The sequence below is a fragment of the Esox lucius genome, chromosome 4, assembly GCF_011004845.1.
Source record: "Esox lucius isolate fEsoLuc1 chromosome 4, fEsoLuc1.pri, whole genome shotgun sequence".
Lineage (NCBI taxonomy): Eukaryota > Metazoa > Chordata > Actinopteri > Esociformes > Esocidae > Esox > Esox lucius.
In genome coordinates, this window is record NC_047572.1 from 17,390,471 (window position 1) to 17,409,550 (window position 19,080).

Genomic DNA, 19,080 nt, shown 5'->3' on the forward strand with positions numbered 1-19,080 from the left:
CGTGATCAGGACAGCATGCACAAGGACCTTTGTGTTAATTCTGTCCTCTGTTTCTCTGCATGCACCTCTGTCTGATTATGGGGGCCTACTGGTTAACATCCTCTGTCTGTTACCGGGAGGTCTACTGGTTAACTACTTCTGTCTGTTAGTGGGAGGTCTACTGGTTAACTTCCTCTGTCTGTTACTGGGAGGTCTACTGGTTAACTTCCTCTGTCTGTTACTGGGAGGACTACTGGTTAACTTCCTCTGTCTGTTACTGGGAGGTCTACTGTTTAACTACCTCTGTCTGTTAGTGGGAGGTCTACTGGTCAACTACCTCTGTCTGTTAGTGGGAGGTTTACTGGTTAACTTCCTCTGTCTGTTAGTGGGAGGTCTACTGGTTAACTTCCTCTGTCTGTTACCGGGAGGTCTACTGGTTAACTTCCTCTGTCTGTACCTGGGAGGTCTACTGGTTAACTTCCTCTGTCTGTACCTGGGAGGTCTACTGGTTAACTTCCTCTGTCTGTTAGTGGGAGGTCTACTGGTTAACTTCCTCTGTCTGTTACTGGGAGGTCTACTGGTTAACTTCTGTCTGTTACTGGGAGGCCTACTGGTTAACTACCTCTGTCTGTTAGTGGGAGGTCTACTGGTTAACTTCCTCTGTCTGTTAGTGGGAGGTCTACTGGTTAACTTCCTCTGTCTGTTAGTGGGAGGTCTACTGGTTAACTACCTCTGTCTGTTAGTGGGAGGTCTACTGGTTAACTTTCTCTGTCTGTTAGTGGGAGGTCTACTTGTTAACTTCCTCTGTCTGTTAGTGGGAGGTCTACTGGTTAACTTCCTATGTCTGTTTCTGGGAGGTCTACTGGTTAACTACTTCTGTTTGTTAATGGGAGGTCTACTGGTTAACTTCCTCTGTCTGTTAGTGGGAGGTCTACTGGTTAACTTTCTCTGTCTGTTAGTGGGAGGTCTACTTGTTAACTTCCTCTGTCTGTTACTGGGAGGTCTACTGGTTAACTTCCTCTGTCTGTTGCTGGGAGGACTACTGGTTAACTTCCTCTGTCTGTTAGTGGGAGGTCTCCTGGTTAACTACCTCTGTCTGTTACTGGGAGTTCTACTGATTAACTCTGTCTGTTACTGGGAGGTCTACTGGTTAACTTCCTCTGTCTGTTACTGGGAGGTCTACTGGTTAACTCTGTCTATTATTGGGAGGTCTACTGGTTAACTCTGTCATGTACTAGGAGATCTATTATTTAACTCCCCCTGTCTATTACAGGGAGGTCTACTGGTTAACTCTCTGTTACTGGTAGGTCTACTGGTTAACTCTCTGTTACTGGTAGGTCTACTGGTTAACTCTATCTGTTACTGGGAGGTCTACTGGTTAAATTATTCTATCTATTATTGGTAGGTCTACTGGTTAACTGTCTGATACTGGGAGGTCGACTGTTTAACTCTCTGTTACTGGGAGGTCTACTGGTTAACTCTGTCTGTTACTGGGAGGTTTACTAGTTCACTCCCTGCGTGTAAAGGTCCTGCTCTAGGGAGAGCACATAGTGCCACAGAGTAAGGTGAGTGTAATGGCAAGAGTAAAAGGGATGAACATAGAAGCATGCACGTAGACACGCATACACACACACACACACACACACACACACGCACCCGCCCCCCCCCCCACACACACACATACACACACACACACAGGCAGGTATTCCCGTCCAGAGCATGCAGCAGCGTCCCAATGAGGCAGACAGACAGGAGGAAATGAACATACTGTAGAAACCTGCCATGACGGATTTTTGACAGCGATCACCTGTATAGTCATTTGGACACCTGATGGGGGAAACAAGCCACAGAAGGAGAGGAGGGGAGAGGGAAGGAGGGAGAGGAGGAAGAGCAGAAAATAGTGGGAAGAGACGAAGGAGAGAGTACATGTAAGGAGGAGGAAGGGGGAGACACAAGAGATCAGAGAACATGGAGTTAGAAACAAGGCACAACCTAACAGTATGTGACAGGTACAGAAAGCGTTATGACATTGCTGTGACATCATCACTATGACATCATCGCTATTAAATCATTACATGCTATGACCTCATTACATGTGAAAGTCTGCAAGGTGTCACCCTGCAGGAGGAGGTGCAGGAGCAGACGTAGGAGCTAAAAGCATCTTTAGAAACACCACCAGACTTTACTGCCCGCATGTAACACGGCTGCTTTCTGAAAATGCACTTTTTTAGCGTTTGGGCTTGAAAAATTGCCAAGGCTAAAAGTCTGCAAAGGAAGCAACTCTTTGCTGAAGGAAGCCATAGACATCTATTAGAGGGAATTAGAGGATAGAGGATTTTGATACACAGATACATCCACATTCAAACACTTACCGTATTGCAACCACACTTTATGTCGAGGCAACATAATTCGCCTTACAATGCAAATGTCCTGATGGGCGGTGTTCTAAAACAACACACAGACACACCGCCTCAAAGACAGGGTCTGCATATTCATACCAAGTACACAACTGCACAAGAGACTGTCCAAAAAAATCTCTTTAGAAGAGAAGAGCCTACTCAGCAATTTCCCATGGAGTTATAAATAGAGTTTGAATCACAGAGTGGATCTGAGACACTTGAAGCAGCCTGCAGGACCATGCCTACAGATCCCTTCTATCTCTTCATCTGCCTTTCTTTGACTCTCTCTCCCATCCTTTATCTCTCGCTCCTTCTCGCAATGCATTCTACCGCAGCAATAATAAATAAAGTGACTTGCTCAAGGGCAAATTCTTCACTTTGGAGATTCAAACCGGCAACCTCTAACAATCAGTTCAGAGAATAAGCTAAAGGGAAAACAACATCACTTATCTCCACGGAAACGTTTGTTATTAAGCCAGTATTCATCTAAATTAAATTAAATTTGCGTTATGTTATTCTGCTCTGATGCAGTACGGGGATTGTAGGGAAAGGATTGTCTGAAAGTTACTAAAATGCCTAGTACCACTGAGTGCATCAATACCATAGCCCAACCATTACTCTTCTTTGGAAGATCTGATCTCTGTGCTTAACACCCTGGCAACTGACACAACATAACTGTAACTCTGTCTTTGTTTGTATACATGCAGCTCTGACTCAGCATACTGTAAATATGTCCCTAGCCAGATAACTCAGACACACAACTCACCATTAGGAAGGAATGTCTACCACTCCTAATTTACCGGCAACATCGTTGGATACACAACCATGAATGGTGTCGGACGACCACCTTTTGGCAGAGTACATTATTCTTTGGAAGTTAGGGTATCAGCCAGCTAGACAGGCTCATGAGGCTTTACTGGGCTTTTGTTAACCTGTCTGACACAGTGGGAAAGGGGACAAGGTATTACTAGATATCGTCTTTGTCTCTGTCTGTCGTTGGGGCCTTGTTCACCTAAGAAAAATATAACTAGGCATAGTGTCTGGCTTGAAATGCATTTCACCCCATTACCTTGTCAAAATGGTTGTTCCGGTGAATGCCTTTTTCATATTTTTTCAAACATCATGTAACGGCATGAAGTAATTTAGGCAATGGTCTAAGAATGAACTGGAGAGATATTAGAGAAAGAGCAGAATCGTTAAAGAGGCAAAGAAAATGATTGAGAGGGAAAGTGAGCGATGGAGAGGAAAAGACAGGGGTGAGTGGCAAAGAGTGATGCAGAGCCAGAGCAACTGGAAGACTGTTTACAGAGCACTAGTAACCAAGGGGCGAAGAGAGAAGAGTGATTTCAAATCCAAAAGGAAGCATGTTACTGCCACACCCAGACTAATCCTTGGTAGCTTCATTTCCAGTGTGATTCCATTGTGCATTCTGGGGCGTACGGAAGAACACGGACGTTGGGTTGACAGGGTAAAACACAGGGTGAACAACACATAGCGGAACACTGAAGCCGCACAGCCAAAGAGACACAGCAGGAGGACAGGGCCACACACTTACTTGCATGACAGCTGGTTTATGCCGCGTATGAAATAACAGTCTCCACCGTTAACGCAGTACGACTTCTCGGAATCGTTGCAGCGCCGTGCGTGACTCAAACCAGGTGAGAGAGTAGTGATCACTACAAAGAAGAGAGAGAGAGCAAGAGTAGGAGTTAGAGAAGAGAGTTGGCGTGTGGCAGTAACAAACCAAGAGAAGGAAAGCATAGTGGTGACTATGGAAAAGGGTGTTAATGGTTCCTAATGTAGAAAGGAAAAGAACGTAGTCATGGTGGATTTAAAAAAAGATTGGATATGGTGGTAACTAAGGAAGAGAGACAGAGTGTCGGAGTTGTTAAAGAAGAGAAATAGCATGGTGGTTGTCAAGGACAGCAGTCTTTGGTAGTTACCAAAATAGGTGCAGTGAGCGTGAATGTCATGGAATACAAAAGAATGTCATATCGTAGATAGAGAATACAAAAGAATGTCATACTGTAGAGAGAGGACGGTGTGGACTCACGGCTCTGCACGCTGATGCTGCTTGTTGCGTTCTCCTGGCCTAGCATGTTCTCCACTACACAGGTGTAGTTGCCAGAATCCTCCAGTCTTGCTCGGTTTATCTGGACCTTGGAGTTTTTCCTTCAGAAGATGGGAAGAGGAGAGAAAGTGAGAAATTAAGAGAGTGATTCATTTCAGTCAAACAGTAGTTTTAAACCTCAGAAAATTACCATGCCTGCAGAGTTTCTGAAAGGTATCCAGCATGTTGTCAACAAAGCCGCTATTTTTTTTTTGGCAACCAATTTAGTGATGATTTTTATTATTTATGCATCTGGCTAAGTATAATAGATAGCACAATGCAAAGAGAGCATTTTCATGCTGCACTCTTTCAGATTTGACAAAATATTCCCCATGCTTGCTTCCAAAAAGCATAGCAAGCTATATAATATCTATATTAATAACATCAAACTGTGAAATAATGCATGCTAAATTCACACCCATTAGCTAGCCAACTAATGTTAGCTAGCATACTAGCTAGCCAGAAATGTTAGTTACCCTACAAGACAACATTAGTTCAATGGACAGACTATGCCCAGCTCAAAATTCCGAAATCCTTTAGCCAGCCAGATTATGTTAGGGAGTAGCTAGCTATTAGCAAATATGCTTAACGCTATAAGAGTATGCTATATTTTCATCATGCTTGCTCTAAAATAGCAATCTATGTACAATAGGTATTATGAGGGGTTAAATGGTGATTTCCCATATGGAAAATAAATAAATTTAAATATATTTTTCAAAACATTTCGGATATACAGCTCCGAAAAAATTAAGAGACCAGTGCACCTTTTTCTTTCCTTTCCAAAAAAGTTGAAAAGGAAGGTTTGGAGTGAGGAACGGAATGGTTAAAATTAAGAGACCACTGCAAATTGAATGCTTCTGTTCATCACTCCAAACCTTCGTTTTCAACTTTTTTGGAAAGGAAAGAAAAAGGTGCACTGGTCTCTTAACTTTTTCCAGACCTGTATTTAAAAATAACAAAAACTGGCCAATTAATCCATTAAAGGAAATGTAATTAATACATTTAGAATACATTTACAAATGTATTAACACATGCATATAAAATAAAAAATGTTGCAGATGCATTTGAAAATGTATTAGAAAATACGTATTAAATATATTTTCAATTAAAAAAAATGTATGTGCAGTGGCATTTAGCAGGCCATGTCTCAAATCTGTGATGTTTGGCTTCTAAGTCAAGCATGCTAACCACTACTCCAAACAGGGATATCTTTTTTTGAGAGAGTCTCTACTTTCCAGTTGTATTTAAATTGCTGGCCAGTGGAAGTATGGGAGCTCAGCTCCCACTAGGTCTCACTTGGACAATATGTGCTGGAGCTTAGCTCCTGCTGGCCCCTGCCCAATTTAACCCCTGGTTATTATAAACCTTTGGAAACAGCCACACCACTAATTTACATTTATATTCTGGATGTGGTAAACCCCTCCCACTTTTCAGAACTCAGCAACCTACAGCAATGACTCTATAAAATGTGCATGCAGACCAGAATGGGATATACATTTGTCCGTATAAAAGGGGACCACATAAACCTTGCCAAATTATTTTTCAAGAAACATACTGCAAATCCTGTGTGAAAGGAATATATGACTTGGGGTTGTCAGGTCTCTGAGACTCACTTATTGGTCTTGATTTTCACATCTTTTCCTCTCTGGAGCTCACGACCGTCTTTGTACCATCTGAAGGATGGGCTGGGATTTCCAGATGCCTCACACTTTAGATACAGCCTGTCCCCCTCCATCAGAGACTGTCCCCGCATCAGCCGCAACTTAGGGGCTGCAGCTGGTGAGAGAGAGAGAGAAAGAAAGGGATGGTTAGAAAGAGAAAGAAACATACAGGGAAATGCTACAAACAAGTCTAAAATAATTAATTGGTTAATCAGCTGAATGACGTGGGGCCTCCTTTTCGGATTGTGCTTATGAAATATCATACAAATGAAATTGTCATTTTAAATAATTTAAGTTGATGTGAGCCCCTGCTTACCTTTAGCAAACTTTAAATTGTGGCTAAGCACAGTATCTAATGTTTTAAATATAGCTTCTAATATTACTTGAGCACAGTTTCTAGTTGTTGAAATATTGCAACGCAAAGTCAGAGGGATCCCCAGTGATGGACTTTAACATTGGGGATACATATTCAGATCCCCCAAATGTCAATATATGTCATGGAAACTGACCGCTAGGGACAATGTTGACTGCTATTGCAGTCAACTGGGCTTCAGCTAGCTAGGGCACTTTTGGTGACACTAAAACTAGAGTTCACATTTACAACAGGTTTATATCTAAGGTTACTGCCAATTGTTCCTCTGAAGAGAATTCATCTGGCTTTTTAAGAAGGGTTGAATCCTAAGAAACCGGTCTACACATGCGTACAAAATACCAGTATAGTAAGTCAGTGTAATAAGTATATAATAATGTTTTGGCTTCAGACCAATTCATACGTCTCACTAAAAATGTCTATTTTTGTTTGCATGGATTTTTACACTGGAAGGAGATTTCTCAGTATTATACAAAATGTCCACCTACAAAGTCAAACTATTTATTTATAACATTTCTTTTTTTTACCAAAAGGCTATCATTTGCGGTGCCTATTGGAACCTGTTAATGACAGGGTTTATGTAATCTACACAGCTGTGTTCTCTGGGTTTCAAATAGTAGGTAATATCCTATTTCGTGCACACTGTAAGAAAAGGTGAAAATAAAGCACTGCATCAAATATTACATGTAAGTACAGCTAGCCTGACTGTCTGAGTAACACTGGACACCTAGACTGACTGTCAGAGAGAATAACACTGGACACCTAGCCCGACTGTCAGAGTAACACTGGAGCCCTAGCCCGACTGTCAGAGTAACACTGGACACCTAGCCTGACGGTCAGAGTAACACTGGACACCTAGCCTGACTGTCAGAGTAACACTGGACACCTAGCCTGACTGTCAGAGTAACACTGGAGCCCTAGCCCGAATGTCAGAGTAACACTGGACACCTAGCCCGACTGTCAGAGTAACACTGGACACCTAGCCCGACTGTCAGAGTAACACTGGAGCCCTAGCCCGACTGTCAGAGCAACGCTAACCTGTGTTATGTGTTGCAATTTGTGGCACCTGCCATAAACCTACTCATGTAATGTGCTTCTACCTAGTACCTTTAGTATCTATTTTAAGTACTGACTATTTTACCAAAAAGCCAACATAACCTGTGAACTGCTGCTATCACAAAGTCTGATAATGGACGTTTTCAGTTGTTACCGGTACGTGTCTACCTTGGGAACCTCATTGCTGCTATCCCTGCATTTCAGTTGCACATGCACCTTGCACATTCAATTTACCTCATTGCAAATTTAGAATTGCCATCATACTTGCATTTTTACAGTTGTTACATACACATGTCTACCTCATTGCTGCTGTCCGGTTGCACATGCTACCTTCCTACACTGCACACTCCACTGGCTTCCAGTCGAAACTTACATCCACTACAAGACCATGGTACTTGTCTATTGAGCAGCAACAGGACTTGTCCCTTCTTACCTTCAGAAAAATCCTTCTATCCCTACCCAAGCTCTTTGTTCTGCCACATGTTGTCTTTTGGACTTCCTACACCTATGGGAAGGCAACAACCACTCAGCCAAGTTACAGCTCTGGTACCTCAGCGATGAAAACGGCTACCTCTTGAAGCTGTGATGGCAGAGTCGCTGTCCATTTTCCCAGAACTTCTAAATCCCTACTTTTAAGATTACTAAAATCTCCTCATATTCTTGCCTTTTTTTTGCCGGACCACATAAGCGAAGCCGGCCTAGAAGAGCAAATGTCTCTCTCTCTGACTGACTGACTGACTGACCCCTTGTTAAATAGTGTAATGGTTAGAGACATGAATAACAGGTCCTGTGTTCGACACCTGTTACAGTCAAAACAAATTATGCCTTAGGATTTGTTCAGGACAGACAAAAATTTGCTGGCTACTACCTTCAATAGCTATGTTACAGGAAGCCTAAAATACAACAGTTCTGGTGTATTTTCAAATTATGCAGTAGGATTTGTTCAGGATAGACAAAAACCTTGCTGGTTATATGATTCTCTCATCTTTTCACTTGACGAAAAAGTCAGTTATCGTCACCTATATTGATAGTTACTGTATCAATATCATTCATGAATGGCTAATAAGCTGTTAAAATGGCCAGTGGCAAAAGAGGATTTGTTCAAGACAGAGAAAAACGTTCAGTATCTACATTATAGGAAGCCTAAAATGAAACGGTTAAAATATTTACTGTTATATTGCAAATATTTCTGGTGGATTTTCAAATTATGCATTAGGATATGTTCCGGATAGACAAAAACTTTGCTGTTTACACGAATCTCTTGTCTTTTCACTTGACGAAAAAGTCACTTGACCATATTGATACTTATTGTATCAATTTCATTCACGAATGGCTAATAAGCAGTTAAAACGGCCAGTGGCAAAAGCCATACAGTTCAGATGCTATTTGTGGTGGAGGGAAACTTAATAAGAAATGTTACTCAGTTTAACACAATGCTTAATGGTGTCTAACAAAATATTCAAACTTGGCATGATGTTAATACGTGACAAAATTATATAGCTCTGTTGTGTTGTGGTTAAAGACACGGCCTCTCATGTGGGCGACCTGGGTTTGAATCCTGACAGAACAAAGTATGCATTAGGTTTTGTTCAGGTTTGACAAAAACGTCACTGGCTTCAATTTCTCACTAATGCAATTATCTAATCAACCAATCACATGGCAGTTGCTTCAATGCAATTAGGGGTGTGGTCCTGGTCAAGACAATCTCCTGAACTCCAAACTGAATGTCAGAATGGGAAAGAAAGGTGATTTAAGCAATTTTGAGCGTGGCATGGTTGTTGGTGCCACACGGGCCGGTCTGAGTATTTCACAATCTGCTCAGTTACTGGGATTTTCACGCGTAACCATTTCTAGGGTTTACAAAGAATGGTGTGAAAAGGGAAAAACATCCAGTATGCGGCAGTCCTGTGGGCGAAAATGCCTTGTTGATGCTAGAGGTCAGAGGAGAATGGGCCGACTGATTCAAGCTGATAGAAGAGCAACTTTGACTGAAATAACCACTTGTTACAACCGAGGTATGCAGCAAAGCATTTGTGAAGCCACAACACGCACAACCTTGAGGCGGATGGCCTACAACAGCATAAGACCCCACCGGGGACCACTCATCTCCACTACAAATAGGGAAAAGAGGCTACAATTTGCACAAGCGCACCAAAATTGGACAGTTGAAGACTGGAAGAATGTTGCCTGGTCTGATGAGTCTCGATTTCTGTTGAGACATTCAGATGGTAGAGTCAGAATTTGGCGTAAGCAGAATGAGAACATGGATCCATCATGCCTTGTTACCACTGTGCAGGCTGGTGGTGGTGGTGTAATGGTGTGGGGGATGTTTTCTTGGCACACTTTAGGCCCCTTAGTGCCAATTGGGCATCTTTTAAATGCCACGGCCTACCTGAGCATTGTTTCTGACCATGTCCATCCCTTTATGACCACCATGTACCCATCCTCTGATGGCTACTTCCAGCAGGATAATTGTTTCTGACCATGTCACAAAGCTTGAATCATTTCAAATTGGTTTCTTGAACATGACAATGAGTTCACTGTACTGAAATGGCCCCCACAGTCACCAGATCCTCAACCCAATAGAGCATCTTTGGGATGTGGTGGAACGGGAGCTTCATGCCCTGGATATGCATCCCACAAATCTCCATCAACTGCAAGATGCTATCCTATCAATATGGGCCAACATTTCTAAAGAATGCTTTCAGCACCTTGTTGAATCAATGCCACGTAGAATTAAGGCAGTGCTGAAGGCGAAAGGGGGTCAAACACAGTATTAGTATGGTGTTCCTAATAATCCTTTAGGTGAGTGTATATTGATAGTTATTCTATCATTGTATGTCATTCACAAATTAAAGAAAAATGTACGTTGTTGTGCCATGAAATGAAATAGCTTTGGCAGTGTAAAGTTAATCTTCAGTGACATAGCTTTGGCAGTGTAAAGTTCATCTTCAGTCTCACTAGCAATTGCTCAATTCTTATGACTTTTCCAAGTAGTAAGTAGATACTAGTAGGCCTATTACTGGCTGATAAAAGCCATACAGTGACATTTTGCTATTACTAGTACTTACCATAGCATGGGTTATTGAGTAACATTAGCCAGCTAGATATATAGCTATACTTTAATAAACAGGACGTTATTAACAGGAAAAATGAATACGTATACCTTTTGTGACGTTGGTGAATTTCACAATTGTGCACACCGATACAACAGTATAGTGAACCCCCAGATTAACAACTGCCTACTTTTCTGTTCAAAACACTGTTACAAAGCAGATATGTGACACAAACATTGGACTGAGAACTGAAAAGTCAGTTATATTATTTCTCATGTTCCTTTGTGTCATTAAAAAAAGATAGAGAGGAACTTTGTATAAAAACTAAAGTATACAACAGGAAATACACTGAAAATTTCAAAAATGTCCAAGGAATCCTGTTAAATGCTGTTAAAAAAACTATATTGCAGCTCCATGTACGTTTTTGGTTGATGTTAAGACAAACGTACAGATAGACACTGAGCTAAAAGTTAAATCACGTCATGAAAGTTCATTTCAACTAGTAATAATTTTGATATTGAATAGGAAATATAGTGAGGACGTCCATAGAACATCAACAAGCGCACCACTCATTTTGCAACAAACGTTTATCAGAAAGGGTATGGCAACAATTTTGTAGCATAAACATTTCAAAACATTCTAGTTATCATTGTTCATATTGCTGAATAGGTACAAACATACATTTGCAATTGCTTAAATAAATTTGATAAGGAGAAAAGGTCAAGGATGCAAAACAAAAAAAATACTCATCCCATACAAACAAGATAATTACTTAGCCTATACAAAACAAGTAAACTACTCTAGACACATTCTTAATCCTTGCCTATTCTTAATCCTTCTGGCATTATATGTGGGGAGTTTAGCCTTTTAAAACAAAAATCTAAAAACAGCTCTCTTTTCTAATTTCTTTAAGATTGTGCTCTTATAACATAAATTAAATAATGTATGCTACAGTAAGTTGATTAATTGCAAGATTGCTATGATTATTTATTTAAACTGGTGATATGTATCTTGGCATATCATGTGAAAACTTTATCAGAAGCACATGAGGTCTATTGTTGGATGTAGGTTTAGAATATTTATTAAATGATCATATAGAAAGATCAAAACCTTTAATGTCTCTTAATCCTTTTCCTGTCTGGTGCAGAAACCTTTTTGTCTATTAGCAAAACACCTGCTGATTGCTGATAACCTGTCAGGACACTTCCTGAGCTGTCTGAAATCCTTGAGATTAGTCTTTTTAAATACTTGGTGACTTGAAATAATTCTTTTGACTAAAGAAGCTTTATGAATAGCTTTCATTTTAAACCATAAGAGTTGGATCTCCAGTTACGGCACTTAGGACCAATTTTCTCCTCTGATACTCTCTATGGGTAAAGGCCCTGGTCTTTCCAGAAAGTTCTGCAGCAGACTTTTGACATGGAATGCTGCGTTTTGCAGGCTTGCTCTGCCATAAACTGGTCCAATTTGAGTCTCCGGAGACACTGGCTCTTTTCTCCTCAAACACTCTAACCTGCTGCAATACTGACATTAAGCTATAGCAGTGGAGCACAATATTAATACAAGCATGCCAACAGCTTGCATAACTCCGCACCGACATACACACATGAGCATATATACACACACACAGATGGTGGCATTCATACACATGCGTATGCAGGTACATAAGCCGGCATGTACACAGACACCATGTTTTCTTTACTTTTTAGGACATTTTATTTACCTTCACCCTAACTCTAATGTTAACCCCCACCTTCACCCTAACCCCAATGTTAACCTCCACCTTCACCCTAACCCCAATGTTAACCCCCACCTTCACCCTAACCCCAATGTTAACCCCCACCTTCACCCTAACCCCAATGTTAACCTTCACCCTAACCCCAATGTTAACCCCCACCTTCACCCTAACCCCAATGTTAACCTCCACCTTCACCCTAACCCCAATGTTAACCTTCACCCTAACCCCAATGTTAACCCCCACCTTCACCCTAACCCCAATGTTAACCTCCACCTTCACCCTAACCCCAATGTTAACCTCCACCTTCACCCTAACCCCAATGTTAACCTCCACCTTCACCCTAACCCCAATGTTAACCTCCACCTTCACCCTAACCCCAATGTTAACCCCCACCTTCACCCTAACCCCAATGTTAACCCCCACCTTCACCCTAACCCCAATGTTAACCCCCACCTTCACCCTAACCCCAATGTTAACCCCCACCTTCACCCTAGACTTTCCTTCTAACCCTAGCACTAACCTTAACACTAAACCACTGATGTAAAAAATCATTTTGAAAAGCCAATCCGGAATACCCCATGTTTAAAGTTTTCATGTAATTTCTGGAAATTTAGATCCTGAAAATTACACACACATACAAACATTTGTTTTTCTATAATTGCTGAAACCAGAAGTCAATTCTGTATCCCCCAATCCTAAACCTAACCCTACCCAAACCCTTAACCTAGTCTTAACCCTAACCTTAACCTCAATAACCTAACCTTTATTAGAAAAACGTAATCTAGCACTAACACCTAACCCTAAACTTAACCTCGCCCCAACGCCCCAACGGCAATATTTTCCCACTCTTCTTTGCACAAGTGCTCCAAATCTGTCAGATTGCATCTCCTGTGCACAGCCCTCTTCAGATCATCCCACTGATGTTCAATTGGATTCAGGTCCGGACTCTGGCTGGGCCATTCCAAAATGTTAATCTTCTTTTGGTGAAGCCCTGCTTTTGTGGATTTGGATGTGTGCTTTGAATCGTTGTCATGCTGAAAGTTGAACATCCTCTTCATCTTCTGCTTTCTAATGGACGCCTGAAGGTTTTGTGCCAAAATTACCTGGTATTTGAAACTGTTCATAATTCCCTCCATCCTGACTAAGGCCCCGGTTCCAGCTGAAGAAAAACAGCCCCAAAGCATGATGTTGCCACCACCATGCTTCAGTGTGGGTATGGTGTTCTTTGGGTGATGTTCCTTAACACATAATGCCCCCCTGTGGATGTATACTCCTCCATACAATCAGCAACTGAGTGGACACCTTTAGCTGCAAGGACTGACACCAGACTCTTCCTTGAGTTGTTGTTCAGTCTCTCATTAAACTCTATAGGAATTTTGGCCCACTTTTCCAGACAGAGCTGCTCAGCAACATTTATGGGTGAATTTCAAAGCATCTACTAGAAACATGATTGATAGAAAGTACTGACACTCTTAACAGGTGTTTCCAGGTATATTTTATCAAAGCATGACCAACATGACCCTTTACGCCATACCGAAACCAAATACGACGTTCTATGCTTTACTGGATAGGACAGCAGTGAAATAACAAGGAGAGAGTGCTAGTGCTATTTCAGTGCACGTGCTATCTTTCCAACTTTCTATATCAATAAAAGCATAAAAAGCATAAAACTTCAATGTCTGGTGATACCTGTTGAGCTGATGTTAAGTGTACCTGGCTCATAAAGTTAGATAATAATCAGAAACACAGAAGTCTACATCAGAATTGCTGAAATGTTTTGAAATGGGCTAGCCAATGACCAGGCTTAAACCTACTGTAACTGAGAGGTTATGGCAGGACCTGACACGAACAGTTCATACTCATAAACCTACAAATGTGGCTGAGATTAAGCAGTTCCACAAGAATGAGTAGGCTGAAATTCTTTGAGAGTCATATAAGAAACTGATAAACAACTAAATGTTGTGTTTGGCTACAGTAATTTTATTTATTACACTCAGACACATACATTGACACAGACGTATAACACACTGACACAAACATATTACACACTGGCACAAGCATATTACACACTGGCACAAACATATTACACTGAAACACAATGAAATACACATTATATACAGAACCACACACAATGCAGAGACACAAACTTATTATATACAGATCCAAACATATTACATTCGCTGACATGTTACACCCTAGCAAACATATTACTCACGCCGACACATACATATCAAACACTCTGACCCATATTACACACACTGACACACAAAATACACAGACTGGCAAACACTTATGAAACAGACACAGACATATTATGCACGTTGACATAGACACAGACATATTACATACATCAACACCATACCCAATACACACACTGCAGGCAGGTTTACCACCTCTAGGATATTACATACAAATTAATTACTGTTAGGATATTGTTATACACATTGAGTGTGTGTGTGTGTGTGTGTGCATGTGATGCCAATCTTGCTGAGCCAAGCCTTTTGTATCACTGAGGGATCTGAGGATTCCGCTGTTAAAACACTGGGGCAGGGCCCAGACGGAATACAACACAGTCTGACCAATTGCGCGTGACTGGCCCTCCGCTGGCCAATCAGGCGTGACCAGCACTCACAGGCTTCCATCAAGGGGTCCTTTTCTCAAGGTCAGCTGACGCTCCCACCCCTCCACTCCCCCCCCCCCCCCCCCCCCCCCAGAGAAAGGCGTCAACAAAATTGATCTGATGTTTTGCTAAGTGTGATTCACTAACGGAGGGTGATATGGAAGCCAGATCCATTGCTGTTGACAGAAGGGCGTGTGTGATCGAGCCAACACATGGTGTGGAGCAACACATCAACACATGGAGGCAGGATATAAATACAGGGGGTGTGAGGTTGATATTCCTAACATCTACATGCCCGGGGTGGAACACAATGCTGTTGCGGTCTGTGTGTGTGTGTGTGTGTGTGTGTGTGTGTGTGGTGAATGTGTGAACATATGTCAGGTGTGCCTTCTGCGTATGTTTCTGTGTGTGTGTGTGTGTGTGTGTGTTTGTGTGTTCATGTATGAAAGAGAGAAGCACTTCTATCTCAGCCTCAGATCGGTGTGATTTCTGCAGCGCACAGCTGTCACCATGGAAACCAGAGAGAAAGACAGAGAGAGAGGGAGGGGAGCGAGAGAGAGAGGGAGGGAGGGGAGAGAGATGCGCATTTGCGGTCCTGCTCTTGAATGATACACTGGCAGAATAGGCCTGTAGATCTGGAGCCCATAATAGAACTCACCTCTGTACAGACAGGAGTCGACATGAGTGGATGGACGCCTGTACAAGAGTGTGTTAGTATGAGAAAAAAGACATAGGCTGTGTGTTGGAAGAATGCCATAAAGTCTATGTTGCTCTTTGATATGTTCTCCTTATCTCCCTCAGCCTGTCTCTGTGACCCCAGAGATCACGTCAGTCTCTCGTCTTTCTATTCATCCATTTGATGGTGTATTTCTTTCAGACGCTCAATGCATACATGTAGGCCTACAAACAGGGACACAATGTAGGCTGACGGAGAGCCTGGGTCAAGGGGGACACAGGCATACTAATACTGCAAGCCTACAGGGATAGGGCCAGTGTCCAAGACCAGTTCCCTCTTTCCTCCTAATATGTAAAGTAAGTTGTGTGAGAAAAAGAACAGCAAGCGTGTGGGAGTGAGGAAGCTGAGAGTGGAGGAAGAGAGAGAGTACTGAGACTTGGAAAGAAGGGAGAGGTGAGACGGGGATACAGGAATAGAGAAACGCAGGAGATTGATTGTGTGTGTGTGTGTGTGTGTCGGTGAGAGAGACGGGGATGAACGATGGAGAAAAAGGAAGTGAGAATGTGTGTGAAAGTGAATTATTGCATGTTTAAGAGTGAGGGGAAAGAAGATAGGTAGAAATTGGAGGATGAGGCGGTAGAAACGGTGATGGAGAGAACGACAGATAGAGTGAGAGAGTGAGGTGGGAAGACTGAGAGAAAGACAGATAGAGCGAGAGGGGGAGACAGGGAGAAAGACAGAGCGAGTGAGAGGGGGAGACAGGGAGAAAGACAGAGCGAGAGGGGGAGACAGAAACAGAGAGAGGATGAGCAGAGTTACTGATGAATAGTTGATGAAGCGCTTGCGGGCAGAGCAGTGGGGGAAAAGCTATTCTCTCTCCCTTCTCTACCCCCCCCCCACCCCACACCCCCACCCAACCTCCCCCCGACAGTGTTCCCGAGTCGTGTTCAAGCCCCAGTACCCCCCGCAACCACCTCTCCTCCTTCACCCATCCATCCATCCATTTCTTTCTCTCTCTAAAATCCACACCTCACCTCCTGTGTCACCTTTCCCTGGTTGCCCCTTCCATCCCCCCTCTCACCTCCCCTCCTCGCTTTCACATCTTTCCTCTCATTTCACACTCACAGACTTCTCACTGCAGGGATCTGAACCTTCTAAACCTGCAGCGCAGACAGTATTCCACTGATTAGAGGAGCGAGGCATTGATTCCATACATCTTCTGTGGAGACGAAGACAGTTTAAAAAAAAGAAGAAGGAATTTCCCACACGTCCTCACGGAGACAGTAGAGAGACAGGAGACGGAGATCGACCACTGTTGTTCTATGTATACTTGGACAATGTGTAATCTAACTCTCTATCTGAATGAAGTCACTTACATGTAATTGGCTTAAGAGAAAGGAAGTGATAGGGTATAAAGAATGGACTGAAAAAAAAGAGAAACATAGAAACAGGGAGAAAGGAAGAGAGACAGAGAGAGAGAAAAGGGGAGTGGTAACCAACTTTGAAGGTGAGGTGGATGTTCTGCATGGAGGAGGAGTGGAAAACGAAGCTTCCTGTTATTTATAAATGCAGCCATCTACTTTTCTTAGGGGCTTACAGAAAAACCTGATTTGTCCAGTTTGTTTGTGAAGGACAGGCAAGGATGAGTGCCTTCATGTTATTCAGAGACTCACGTTTTGGTATGGAATGGGGTCTACACACGCACACACACGCACACACACACACACACACAGTAATAGTACAGCCTACTTGTATGACACAAAGGTACTGTTGTGGGGTAGCATGTGGCTGATGAGAGAACCATGTTCAGACAACTATGGTTTAAATATAACCCCAGCTACTGTACATGAAGATCTCAAGTCACATGGAACAATTATATATTAAGATATTATAACTTATTTAATTAAAATCTACACACACACACAAGCATCTGTCACGTGCACAGAGACACTAACTCAAGGCACAGCAGATCAGTTTTACGTCTCTAGGCCACAAATCACCACAACCCTGGTCTACACATCCTGCCAATTGAAGGACACACACAAACACACACACACACATAAACACACACACACACACACACAAACCTCAGCCTTCTGTTTTTCACTGTGCATAATTTATACAAGCCCCAGATCTCTCAGCTAAAGACAGCATGCTGAGGCATTTGCAGCAGAGCAGCAGTAGTTCAGTGGTGTGTGTGTGTGTGTGTGTACTTGCATGAGGCAGTTACTGAGGCATAATGCTGCTCCCATAGACAGACAACAAGTACAGGGAAACAGGGACAGGAGAGAGAGACAGGATATTTAAGACAGTAAATACTCAGAGCCTGCCTCTAAGTTCACGTGGAACTTTACACAATGATGTTCCAGGGGCGAGTAGAGTATTCCGGCCTGCTTGCCTGTCTGTCTGTGTGCCTGTCTGTCTGTCTGTATGCCTGTCTACATCACTGTTAATTCAAGGAAGTTGTGTCTGTGATGTCAGTATAACTACCTGATGACCTGAACAGTCATGATCCCTGCAAGCATATTTTACACTAAGCTGCTCTCTGCTAAGAAGCTGAATTACAACTATAACACTTCTACAGACAGACAGACAGGCAGACAGGAAGACAGACAGACTGATAGATAGACGGACAGGCAGACAGACAGGAAATGGTACACCCATACATATAAATAGTCAGACTGACGGTCAGACAGACACACAAGAAATGGTACAGCCATATAGACAGACAGGAAATGGTACAGACAGACCACAGAGCCTGTTCCTTCTAGCCTCCTGTTTATCTACTGTCTGTGATGATCCCTGATAGGACAGGTGAAAGTACTGAAAAGATCTCAAATGCATCCCATCAAAGGTTTTGAGATTAGTTGTCATGATCAGGGGCCAAGGAGAATGAGTTGAGGAAAGCTTCAGCTCACTGTCTTATCGGATCCTATTCAGGGGTTAGTGGATGTGTGCTTTCCATGGTGCTAATGAAACCTCTTCTGTTTAAACATCAAAGAAAAGCATCCATTATTTAGGATCAGGCCTTCCCAGTCCCTGTCATTTTATTTGTTGGGAACTAAAAAGCTAAACTGATCATAAATCACACTATGAGACGGTTAATACCTATGCCCCCAGATCATATCTAGTACACCTTGTTAAAGATAAGATCAGGGAAGACTTACATTTACATTTTAGTCAATGCTTCTGTTCACCAGACTATTTGGACAAATCCAGAAATAAGTTGAGAATGTAAGTGATGGTTGACAGAGACAATGGGCTGCTGTCTTCCTCTTCTCATGCATGACTACAAGTAGAGTCAAGTGAGAATGGATAGATAGATAGAGAGGTCAGAGAATATGGGCTGTCTATGGTGCTGAAATGCTGTCAAGCCTCTGATATTTAGTGAAGGGCTGAAAAGGACCAAATATCC

At 42.4% G+C, this 19,080-nt stretch overlaps 1 protein-coding gene across 3 annotated transcripts in view; it reads right to left on the bottom strand.

Annotated features, from left to right (window-relative positions):
• nrg2b (neuregulin 2b) overlaps positions 1-19,080 on the bottom strand; it is a 39,360-nt gene that overhangs the window by 18,256 nt on the left and 2,024 nt on the right. For 2 of the 3 annotated variants that reach the window (XM_020046124.3, XM_020046125.3), the window contains exons 2-5: positions 6,102-6,264; positions 4,405-4,550; positions 3,934-4,054; positions 1,748-1,806 (exon numbers count right to left, since the gene is read on the bottom strand). In XM_020046124.3, the coding sequence (XP_019901683.1) occupies positions 1,748-1,806; positions 3,934-4,054; positions 4,405-4,550; positions 6,102-6,264 (489 nt within the window). The remainder of the gene's footprint in view (positions 1-1,747; positions 1,807-3,933; positions 4,055-4,404; positions 4,551-6,101; positions 6,265-19,080) is intronic. The other variant, XM_020046126.3, reaches the window with a different exon arrangement.